Below are 12,500 nucleotides of genomic sequence, written 5' to 3' on the forward strand. Positions count from 1 at the left end.
ATCCTCTTAAATGTTTGTAAAGTTACATTTACACCTCTAAGCGTAAAGGTGATGTAAAGTTATCATAAAGGTTGTCCACCGAGTTTATGTATGTTTCTACTGCGGCGTAAAGATAGTTTAAAGCTGCACTTTAAGCTGTTTAGCTTAAATTATATTTTTACCTAGCATAATGCTTCGCAAAAAGATTTATGCTGCAGAATAAAGGTAACGTAATGTTACATGATGTTGTACCTCGCCAAAGGTACATGTAACTTACACACAAATTAAACTTGGCTTGAAGGAAAAAATATCTGCCCTTATTCCATTGACAACTGTAATTTTTCGAGTTCGTTTTGTATTTTTTCTTTGTGCTTCTTCATTTAAGTCCATCGGGACTACAGTCGAACCTTGATTATCCGGACTTTTTTCTCTGGTCCCAATTTTATCATTTTTGTTGTGATCTTGAACGATATTGACCCTGTGCAGTTAATGTAGCCAAGACGAATGATGGACTTCGCAATGCGATCAAGCTACAAGTCTTTGAAGCAAACAAACACGCTTGATACTTTTGTAAATACTTGAACTGAAAGTTTTTGCAATGTATTTGTTAATACATACACGCTGTGCAGATTTCACAATTAAAATCATGTTTTCGTTGCTGTATACCTTTTGCTTACATTTATATCTCATTAATATTCATATTTTCGTTTATCCGGACTCTCGATTATCCGGACTATTTACTGAGGTCCCGACGAGTTCGGATAATCGAGGTTCGACTGTAGCCTTTTTCTTTCCCAAAACATTTTTATCACCTATGGATTGATATCAGCTTTCGTTTTCACATAGTCAGCGTCAATGTCATTCAATACTATATGCAAAAGGCAAGACAATAATAGACACCGAAATACATACAAGGAGCATGTGAAACCTTTTACTTTATTTGTTTCAAATGTTGAAAACATTTACTTAAAGTGGTACTCTGATCAAATTTTTACCCCTTGATTTTTTGAGTGTATCACAGAATTCCATAAAAGAACAAAAACGCCATTTACCGTTTGCAAATATCTGCATTGGTTCCGGAGATAATTAAAGTTGGAAAAATGGGTAAAATATGCAAATGAGATGACTGATGATGTCATATACTCAACCCAATATTATATTGAGTATATAACTAGAGCTAACTTGGCCAATTTGCAGCGTAGACCATTGAAACTTGGTAGTCTAATAGTTCTACAAGAAACACACCTATGGCTATAAAAAATTTTGTTCCCACGGCAACTCACTCTTTTCCAGTCCCCACCCACTTGATTTCAATATGTTAGTGATTTTCAGTTTGAAAAATGTTAAACAAGGCCACAAACTCGAGCTAACATATTTATATGCTTCTGGATCATGGACATGAAGAGCTGTTAGCAATTATCACAATGGAATGCCAAAGGTGGCCAGGAAAGCTTTTACTATGGGGGAGGTCTGGAACCCAGTATGATGCCATGGTAACGGAACTGTTAAGCTCATATTGTGGAGAACATTTAGTAGAATCTTTCTGCAAAAAATCAAAAATTTCTGATACAAATTGGCTGAGATATCTCTTTCCATCATATTTGAACAAACTTGTGTTGAGTATAATTATGACGTCATCACTTGGCTAATTTGCATAATTAAAAAACTCGAATATCTCTGGAACGAAAAGAGATATTTGAAAAAAGTAAACAGCATTTTTCTTCTCATGCAGACTACTCGTTTATGTTTCAAAATGGCTTAGATAGGAAAGATGCGATTTTCGTCAAGGTACCCCTTTAAAATATGCTAAACAATATTTATCTCAGTGATGTAAGCTACGTGATTTGTAGATTAATACAGCAATCCTAAACAGGAAAATGCCTGTCAATGACATACATTGTGGCTCAATGCAACTTTACTTTTTGGTCAAAATGTTACTTGACTTGACTTGCCCAAGGAAGTTGACTGATTCACTGCTTTTTTTTTTTCCAGCAAAACAGTTGCTGAACTAAGAAAGAAGTTTAACTAATAGGTCTTTTACTGTAAAACAAACTTAATGAAATAATCTTGGAAGTGGACTGATTACTAATTTAGCTTGTTCATGTAGTGTCACTGAACAGCAAGCATACCTTTGTGCAATGCGTTGCACAGGCATAAACAAAGCAGGTCCACAGGGTTCATATTCATCAAGCTTCCAAACCTGAACAGGTTTTCCAAAGTAATCCTGATCTTCATCAGCTTTATTCCACCAAACAACAGCAAACACATGCTGAACAAATTCTTCATTAATCTTTACATTGTGCACAATATAGAAAGTTACTATTCCTGGTCTTCTAGCTGCAGAAATATCAATCAAGCCATCAGAGACAGTCCAAGAAGCCATTATTCGAGCTGATCGCAGATTACGACAGTCCATCTTTGAACCAAATTTTTCAGTTCCAAGCATAATGTTTGAATACTTCCTGGCAACCCTGGACAAAAAGGGCAGTTCAATTGTTTCATGAGGATACAATGTTTTGTAGCAGTGAAGAAGCACCCTCAGCTCATCAAGATCCAATGCGAAGTGCTTGAATGATCTTGGAAGAGTAACATGGGTAAGATTACTCCACTGAAAGTCTCCCAAATTCAAGCAACATGCACTATTAAACAGTGCAGTAGCGTTTTTCACAATTAAACTTTCAGCAGGATCACTCCTTTCTTGGGTAAAGAAAGGCATAAAGGTATCTTTGAATTCGGTAGGAAATTTAGCATCCCAGACAAATCGTCCAGCCAGAAGTTTTCTCATTAATTGTACCTCAACCGACCTGCCATTCACCTGCATTGATCCCAGAATTCCATTAAAACGTTCAAAGCTGAAGCACCAGAATGCATGAACTGGTCCGCAATCAGCAATGCATTCTTTTAAGTGACAGTGGAGGTGCATGTTTGGTGTCACAGACTTCTTTCTAAATATACGTTCAAATCGTTCTCCAAACTTTACGAACAGCATGTCAGCCTTCAGAATGTCAACCTCAGAAACAACTGGTGAAGATAAATACTGGCAGGCAAGGACAAAAGTTTGCCAGCATCTCAAATGGCTTACTGGAAGTAGACCTTGCAAACAATACATTGAATACACAAGTGTCCAGTTCTTCCATTGCGAAGCAGTATAACCACCATAGTTTGAGGCAATACGATAGGGAAGACGACCAAAACCTGTTCCAACATCAAAGGAATGGATACGCTCTTCTAGTACTTTGAGATCTTTCTTTGTTAGTAAGTTCTTCTTAGTCCATAGTTTGAAGACATGCTTTGCTGTTCCCAAAAACAGATTATGCATGGGATCAATAGCTGTAAATTTTACTGCATCAAAGTACTCAAGCTGTAATAGAGAACTGTAATAAACTCCATACTTTGTGGCTAGTTGCTCTTTCTGCGTTTGAGTAGAAGCTTTTCGTACCATTTCTGCATGCCTTCTATGACTGCTAATGTGTCGTGGAGGCCAAGTATCCCTGTCAAAACCAGAATAGTCTGTCTTGTCTTTAAAACTTCCAAGGAAGTACTTGAAACACTTTGAACAACCCCGGTGTGCAGCATATCCTTTAAAACCACACAGCTTTCGTATGGCCGGGAGGTCTGCTGCTGCTAAAAGAGGTGCACCACGGTAAGTAAGATGGGTATTGCATGAACTGGTTGAAAGTTTCACACCTTTCCACAATGCCTGTAATTCATCGACAATTGGAGCCAAAAAAGTATTGAGTGATTTAGGTTCCTTGCTCATTTCAGGTATGATTCCTGCAACTATGATGTTCTCCCATCTGAACCGCTGCTCCCTGGGTAGGTTGAGAAGAACTAAATAAATTACTCCCACAGATCTGTCATTTCTCCTCTTAAAAGGTTGAAACCAATCCACATTAATTGCAAAGGCAAGGTTTCTGGGTACAGCCGGGAAATCTTCTCCCTTGTATTGAAGAAAATCTTTCCAGATGCCACCATCATAGAAATCTGCAAAAATGTTCTCTTTCACTTCACGTTCTCGCCACTGTTCACACATTTCTGGAACTCCTGGCCATTTTAGCAATCCTTCAAGCTGATCAATTACACTGTTATAACAGTAGAGTTTATGTGGATAAAAAGTTACTTTTCCTCAGCTCAGGATGATTTTCTTTGCCAATGATGCTCCGCATTCTTTGCCTTTCTTGAAAGGTTTGTTGGAACAAATGTTTGAGACAATCTGCCCTCCAACTTTTCTTGTGCAGTTTTCCAGGTTGTAGAGTGATGCACATTTTGGACAAACAGCCATCTTAACAAAGTTATCACGTTTAAACATGATAAATTTCCTTAGGAGATACAATGAACTTGGGAACATAAGGGCCATCTGGCAGAGGTAATCACTGTTGCAGCTTATACCCACCATATGAAGAAACTGAAACATAAAGCGTAACAACCATTCCAGACCATTGTCACTAATCTTGCAAGCTGCTTGCCAGAATAGCAGGAAATAAACAAACCACTGAAGTAGTATTGTAACTGCCTGTACAGATGACTGATGTTGTTTAGGCTCAGGAAGGGATTCATCATTTGTGATATCTTGAAGGAGATGATCTTCTGGTATGTCACTCCAAATATCAGAATCTTCATCACCTACAAGGCTCTCAGCATCACTTGTATTATCACTACAGGATGTGCAGGAGTCAGAACTGTCACATTCAGAACCAGCATTGTTGCAGGTAGTTGCCTGAATAAAAGTTAAAGTATATAGGTATCTGCATGTAAGTGAGATCTTATACTGTGGATGAAGTTCTATTCAGTCTTAAGGACGGTGCCTACTAATTCAAAGGTATTTTTGCCCCGATTTGTGATTTTGCAGGAAATGTAGATCTTAACAAGTGTTATTGAAATCCAAGAAAATTGGGGGTGCATTTTTCAAAGATAATTCATGAACAATCTTTGTACAAAGCTTTAAAATACAAAGCAATGTATGGCGTTCTTTCTCAAATTGAAGCTCAATTATCTCTAAAGAATGCATGGTTACCCCCAATTTTCTTTTTGGATACCAAGAGTACTTACGAAGATCTACTTTATCTGCATAGTTTTAAACCGCGCAAAAATATCCCTGCATTATTAAGCATCGGCGATAGGAAATCTGATTATCTGGAGATGCGCAGAACGTATGCGCAATAACAATAGTAGGCACCGTCCTTAAAGACTGGTGACAACATGGCACTGCACAATTTTGGTTTATGGAAATGATCAACTTACACTTTGCAGGCTTTTAATATTATGCCATGTTGCGATTTTGCATAATAAACCTAAAATCACCACAAATCGCATAATTTGTACAAAATCGCAAAATTTTCGGGAGAAAAGAGCCAAATGTAAGTTTATCTTAAGTTCCCTGATAATTTAAAATGTTATCTCAAGACATCAAAATCATCTGGAATAAACGAACAAACAAACAGGAGTTCTATGCATCCCTTTTATACTCGTCAGAGAGCCAGTGCTGGTTTTTGATAGCAAGCGACTGTTCATTGCCACGGAATAAACAATCCATTTCTCTAAATAAACTAATCACAATTGTGTATATTATATTCTCTGATATCAATTATTTAAAATGAGGCCACAAATGATTTATTTCAGATGTTTTCACCATTCCTGTGTGCTCTAATAATTATCTTCTTTAACATCAAGAAATTGATTGTGCGCCCCTTAGACCAGACAAAACACGGTTAAATTAGCTGAAATGAAATATTGCATAATTTGCCATATAAAAGACCTTTCTTGCTGTATAATTTTTGAATTTTTTCACACCCTATCCGAAGACCTGGCTTTGGTACATGTATTATCTGCACCTAATTGTACTACATGTATACCAGTTATGACCAATGATATACTAACAATGACTTAAAAAGGAAAAGGAAGAGGTCAGTGTGAAATGCAGACTGCAGACAAGGGGTAAAATGCAGACTAGGGAGTAAGGCTCCAGGTGACTTAAGACATGATATCTTATTCCTGCTGAGAATCTAGCAGTTTATTACATGTCACACAGGCCTTTATATCATGTACCACTTCAACTTAGTGTTCTCCATGTCAGACCAAAAATATTGAGTACTGTACAATTGCTCCACTGGCAAACATTTACTCGCATTGAGTATAGCAGACAAAAATGTCAGAGACTATGCATCTACTTATTTACCTCATCAGATTTTAAGTCCTCTCTGCTATCATTCATTGCATTCAGAAACTCTACATCATCACCTATCAAGTCATTCAAATCATCTTGGGTACCTATAGAATGAAAATAAAATGTTACCTTTTAATTTGTATAATAACTTAACCAAACTTACTGTTTGCTGATTGGCTAATTTTTGATCAATAAAGTACAGACATGCTTAAATTACTTTACATCACCTCACACATATTTCCAGATCCTATTTTGAATTTCAATCAACTTTCTGCAGCAAGTGAAGAATCAGGCAGGGATAGAAACCTTCGACATTACTTTTGCATCAGTTTGAACCAAAATTTATTTACTTCTCGTGGTTACTAGTCTCTTTCACAGCTGTCCTTTGTGTCATCACACAACAAGGAGGAGTGTTGCCTGACGACACAAAGAACAGCTGCATAGGAGACAATATGCAGGTTTACTTCTAATTACAAACTGATATCAGTTTAATGTGACTGTCCTCTTATTGATCACAAATTATGTCATAACATCCTCAATCAGAGGGAAAACACATAAAAAACCGATATGAGATCTGGGATATGGTGAGATACAGAATTCAGGAGATAAGCACAGGAAACTTTTTGCAATTCCCAATCTGTGAATAAAATGGGTTATTTCTGTGTTCTAAGTGGGTTTCTCTTGGGAATTTCCCAAATTGGGAAAGTGCAACAAAAACCAATCTTGGGACAAGAATTCCACATTATTTCCCCTATATTGGGATTTAAATGTCCCAATAATTCCCCTATATTGGGATTTACATGTCCCAGTAATTCCCCTATATTGGGATTTATATGTCCCAATAATTCCCCTATATTGGGATTTACAAGTCCCAATAATTCCCCTATAATGGGATTTATATGTCCCAATAATTCCCCTATATTGGGATTTATATGTCCCAATAATTCCCCTATATTGGGATTTACATGTCCCAGTAATTCCCCTATATTGGGATTTACATGTCCCAATAATTTCCCTATGTTGGGATTTATATGTCCCAATAATTCCCCTATATTGGGATTTACATGTCCCAGTAATTCCCCTATATTGGGATTTATACGTCCCAATAATTCCCCTATATTGGGATTTACATGTCCCAGTAATACCCTTATATTGGGATTTAAATGTCCCAATTATTTCACTATATTGGGGTTTACATGTCCCAATAATTTCCCCTGTTATTGGGAGATTCCTTTCACAATAATTTCCCTCCCTTGGTTTTTCTTGACCCAGCAATTTCCTTCAAATGGGGTTTCTTTTCCCGATAAACAGCTCCCTTTAATGGTTTTCATGTGAAAATACTTTTTGCCCCCAAAACATATAAAGATTAGCATGTAATTTGACCAACAATTTCCTTCAATGATGCATGGCCCAATAATTGCCTGTTCACCATGGGAATCATAACATAACCTCGAATGCAACTGTTCATTTTCAGCCCATTGACAACTGCTCTGCTATATAGTAAATTAATGAGAAACACACAAATCTGTGACAATTAGACAATTTAATAAACAGTATTAATAACCACTAAGGGTGTACATTAGTATTTATCTTTAGACTAGAATAATTAAATAACATGCATTAAACTGGGATTTAAGAGTGGTTTGAGAAGTTTACAACAGCATTTACTGGTAATATTGGTGGGTCTAATTCGCAGGTCGCAGGTCATTTTTTCACCAATACAGAGAGTATCCTAAACATTCATAACCTTAGGCCTAAGGTTAGCTTTTATGAATGTTTAGGATACTTTCTGTATTGGTGAAACAATGACCTGCAACACGCGACCTGCAAATTAGACCTGCCACGGTAATATTAATAATGCTATCCTCATATAAATGTTTTGTTTTCCAGTGTTACTCAACCTCTCTGGAATAGGGTAACAAAATTTGTCCAAGGAAGGATTACGTTTTTTTTGCAAACGTTGGCTATGTAGCACTTACATGAGAATAGACTTAACTGATTGGAGTGTAATGTGAAGTGCCAGCCTTCTATCCCATATGAACCATGTGAGCGTTGTGTGGGCCCATTTCCATTAGTAGGGCTAATGCTGACATGGTTCATATGGGGTAGAAGGCTGGCACTTCACATTGCACTCTATAAACAAAATTTGTCAGTTGGTTTTCCAAAAGGCGTAAATGTAACTATGACAGCCCATTATTTGGACTGTGTCTTTAAAATGCAAACAATGCATTTTACACTTGGAAACACTTAATATAAGCTAAAGGCAATGGATCAGAAAATGTTTCTGTTCTTTTTGGGAAAATTGGTTCAGTTGGTTGATCAGAACTTCAAATAATTAATGTGGGGAAATACTCCCAAATAGTTCACAGCCTTGCAAAATAAATCTGGGACTTCCTAGGAATTCCTGGAAATTTCATAGGAACAGAATTTTCACAGGAAATTCAGACTTCAGACTGCACCAAGCTGTGCATCAATTAGATTTAAATTTCTTGGAAAAAGTAATAAAAACTTGGAATTAGACAGAAATTTTGGACATTACAAGTGCTGAAACTTTCTTGAACGAGTAAACAAAATTCTAGTTTCTAAAGAAACTGTGGTACTGCATTGGTGGGAGAGTGAAACATGAAAATTTTCATGTTTCTTGAACGAGGTCAGAAAAATCAAGAATCAACCTTAAATAACTGAGAAGTAGAAATGCACATGTGGAATAAATAAGGTTATAGTGACCTGCTCCCATAAAATAGTATTCCAACCAGCAAATCAGAAATGTGCTGGACACCATTCCAATGACACACAAAAAATTAGAATACAAAATAATTGATTTCAAAGCAGTTACCTTCAGGTCAAAATCTTTGGATTGGGTTCTTGTTTTAAATTTAAAATACAAAAAGGGCTTTTTAAGAGTTCAGATAAACCACAGAACCATAACAAGTCTGCAAAGAGTAATCCTTAAATACATCAAACCATAAACGGTCGGGGAAACAGAATTGGCTGCTAAGCATTTTTCTCTGCTGTAAAGGACCTTTTCCTGCTGTCCCGTCAAAGAATTTCTTCAGGAAGTGTCTCTTCTTCTTTCATGGTAACTAAAATATAAATAAATGCATGTAAATACTTCAAAGATGCAAGTCACGATTCCTCTCAAACCGTGATCATTTCAATCAATTACAGTTAAAGTGTGTGAAGAGTAGACTCAAATTTAGCTCTCTTTACTTACAAACGTCAATAATACCTAGTTTTCTCAGGCATTTATGATTCTGCATTGAAAAGAGACAGCATTTACCAGAACAAATCATTTGTAAATCGTATACATGAATTAATTCGCTGTATGAGCACTTTTATACCAAATCGTTTACTTCACCAATTGATCCAAAACTTCATTTTTCTTGTTTACCAATTATTGCAGGGTTATAACATTTAAAAAGCCAAATTAAGTATCCTTGCCAGAAAAATTGACTTGAAGGTACTCTACATGTAAATCGTCATTTTGAAGACAATAAGGCATCAAATCAAATGTTATTCGCCTATAGTTAACACTTACCTTTTTACTTGAGTTCTTGTAAGCATTTCCCTGACTTGGATCAGCATTTAAAGAGTAAAACAAACAAAAAATCACCACAAATTTGTGAGCGTTGATACAAACGTTAATAAAGCCGCCGATTACCGCCAAAATCGGTAAGAGCTTGCCGTGGAGACTGCTGGCCAAAATGAAAACGGCTCACTAGTTCCAGTCTGGTCTCTCACTCGTTATACAAGATGGCGCAGGAAACATTGAAGAAAAATGAACAAGATTCCGAGCGAAGTCCTCCAATTAACCCTCAAACAAAGTGGGAAAGATACTGGTATTCATTAAGTGGATAAAGTGCTGACATGGACTGTGTAATTCTTAACATTGATGCTTCATGTTCCTTTTGGAACAAGGCCGGTCAAACGTGGAGGATAGTTCTATAATCTATAGAATCATCATAATAAAGGCTTTTATTTTCATTTATCCGTGTTACACTATTGGGAATTAAATTGGGGAAATAATCCCTTATTATTTACAATTTTGGGAATAACTTGGGGGAATGTGTCCATATTATTCACAATTCTGGGAATAACTTGGGTGAAGGTTTCTATATCATTCACAATGCTGGGAATAACTTGTGAAATGTCTCCATATTATTCACACTGGGAATAACTTGGGGAAATGTTCCCATACTAATCACAATTCTGGGAATAACTTGGGCAACGGTTTCTATATCATTCCCAATGCTGGGAATAACTTGGGAAATTTGTCCCTATTATTCACAGTTCTGGGAATAACTTGGATAAATGTTCCCATATTAATCACAATTCTAGGAATAACTTGGGGAAATGTTCCCATACTAATCACAATTCTGGAAATAACTTGGGCAACGGTTTCTATATCATTCCCAATGCTGGGAATAACTTGGGAAATTTGTCCATATTATTCACAGTTCTGGGAATAACTTGGATAAATGTTCCCATATTAATCACAATTCTAGGAATAACTTGGGGAAATGTTCCCATACTAATCACAATTCTGGAAATAACTTGGGCAACGGTTTCTATATCATTCCCAACGCTGGGAATAACCTGGGAAATTTGTCCCTATTATTCACAGTTCTGGGAATAACTTGGATAAATGTTCCCATATTAATCACAATTCTGGGAATAACTTGGGGAAATGTTCCCCCATAATTCACCATTTTGGGAATAAATTGGGAACTTTTCCCATATTGTTCCCAGCTTTGGGTATAACTTGGGAAAACGTTCACAGCATATTCCCAATATTGGGATGTAAAAAAAAGTAGACATTCTTTCCCAATAAAAACCCAAAATCTCCCCCCAAAAGTAATTTCTTCTCCCAATTTTTTCCCATGAGTGGGAAAAATTCCCATTTAATTCCCAAATGGGAATCTCGAAAAGTTTCCTGTGAAGGCTGCTCAGGAGCAGTATTCTATACGTTTAAGCAACAGAAATTATGTATACATGTGCCTCTCTGAAGGGTAGGGGTGTTAAGCAGTTTGGTCCGGGATAAGGTATAGAAATCAGGGGCTTTTGCTCTAGAACAGGGTATTGTTTTTCAAGAGCTGAGAAGAATTTACCTATTTCCGGTATTTGTTATTATAACACATGAATAAGACTAATGTAAATTAACTTTCAAATTTTATATCTTTTGTTACTCGACATGACATGCAAGTGTTACCTGTAACAAACTTGTGTTACATGTGTTCGGAAAATTTTGGTCGGAATGGTGGCATTAACCAACTATTTTGGGAACCATGCATTTATTAAAATTTTCAGTCATAGACCTTATTCATAAATGGCGGTCACATTTATAATTCTTTTGTCCGCATGCAAATTAGCCTACCAAGCCTCATTTTAGAGCAAGAATTCTTTTCAATTCACTGTATGGTATCGAGGCTTGGTAGGCTAATTTGCACTTCGACAAAAGAATTATAAATTGGCCGCCATTTATGAATAAGGTCTATAATTACCTCCAAATCCACGCAATACAGCTTCCTCAAGCTCCTCTTCCCCCGAGGAATAAGCAGGGCTTTCCTCTGCATCGCCAGCACGTGTAGCAATAAAATTATGCCTAGCTCTCTTTGTATCTTGTTCTTCTTGTTCGGTACCACTAATTCCATCCGATTCGGCGCTACCAGTAATCCATTGTTCATTTTGCACATCATAATAGGCCCTGCGGTGTTTCCAGAAAGCTGCCTTTGATAAATATTCTTTACAATGGCCACAGAAAATCCTATTCTGTTTTCTCGACCGCGATCGCTTCCTCGAAAACATTTCCACGCCCGTTGCGAGCTTGTTTGTTGGCTTTCGTCTATCTCTCGCTATCGTAAAACTTGCTATTCTTCATAACCTGGTGAACCTGGCACCAACCCGCTTTTGAGCCTGCGCGATTTCGGTCATCGGTGAAACTTTGAAATCACAAGAAGCCAATCATAAAGTGAGAGATTGATTGGCGCCATTTTTTAGCGTCTTGTCACTCGCGTCGCTTGTAATCCTTGTAGGACGTTGTAGGCTCGTGTCGTAGCAAAACTGTTGAGGGGAAAGATTTGGGTTTGGAAATGGCGGAAGAGCTCCCAGTCAGCTTAAATGAACGAGTTATCAGTATGCTTGAAAACGTTGTAAACGAAAACCGTCGTCTTCGGGAGATGATTGAAACACGTGACGCAGAACAAGAAAGGCTTTTGCAGCGATTTTCTGCAAAACTCGACGGGGACACATCGGGGAACAGTGCAGTGAGCAGGAAAAGAAAGAGAAAGATCGCTGTGCCACAACAGTGTCGCGTAAGTATATTTTTATTATTCTGATCACTTACTACGGTAATCTGTAT

General features: G+C 37.1%; 2 protein-coding genes across 3 annotated transcripts in view; one reads left to right on the plus strand and one right to left on the minus strand.

Annotated features, from left to right (window-relative positions):
• The window catches only part of LOC137997579 (uncharacterized), a 12,260-nt gene extending 204 nt beyond the window's left edge, over positions 1-12,056 (minus strand). Inside the window, exons 1-3 of one of the 2 annotated variants that reach the window (XM_068843656.1) lie at positions 11,644-12,056; positions 6,155-6,246; positions 1-4,696 (exon numbers count right to left, since the gene is read on the minus strand). The exon at positions 1-4,696 is cut by the window's left edge and continues 204 nt beyond it. In XM_068843656.1, the coding sequence (XP_068699757.1) occupies positions 2,033-4,012 (1,980 nt within the window). In that variant the 5' untranslated portion in view covers positions 4,013-4,696; positions 6,155-6,246; positions 11,644-12,056 and the 3' untranslated portion in view covers positions 1-2,032. The remainder of the gene's footprint in view (positions 4,697-6,154; positions 6,247-11,643) is intronic. The other variant, XM_068843657.1, reaches the window with a different exon arrangement.
• Positions 12,057-12,231: 175 nt separating this feature from the next.
• LOC137997587 (uncharacterized) overlaps positions 12,232-12,500 on the plus strand; it is an 11,428-nt gene continuing 11,159 nt past the window's right edge. The window contains exon 1 of the mRNA XM_068843664.1: positions 12,232-12,453. Within this exon, the coding sequence (XP_068699765.1) occupies positions 12,232-12,453 (222 nt within the window). The remainder of the gene's footprint in view (positions 12,454-12,500) is intronic.

This window comes from Montipora foliosa, chromosome 3, assembly GCF_036669935.1.
Source record: "Montipora foliosa isolate CH-2021 chromosome 3, ASM3666993v2, whole genome shotgun sequence".
NCBI classification, from domain to species: domain Eukaryota; kingdom Metazoa; phylum Cnidaria; class Anthozoa; order Scleractinia; family Acroporidae; genus Montipora; species Montipora foliosa.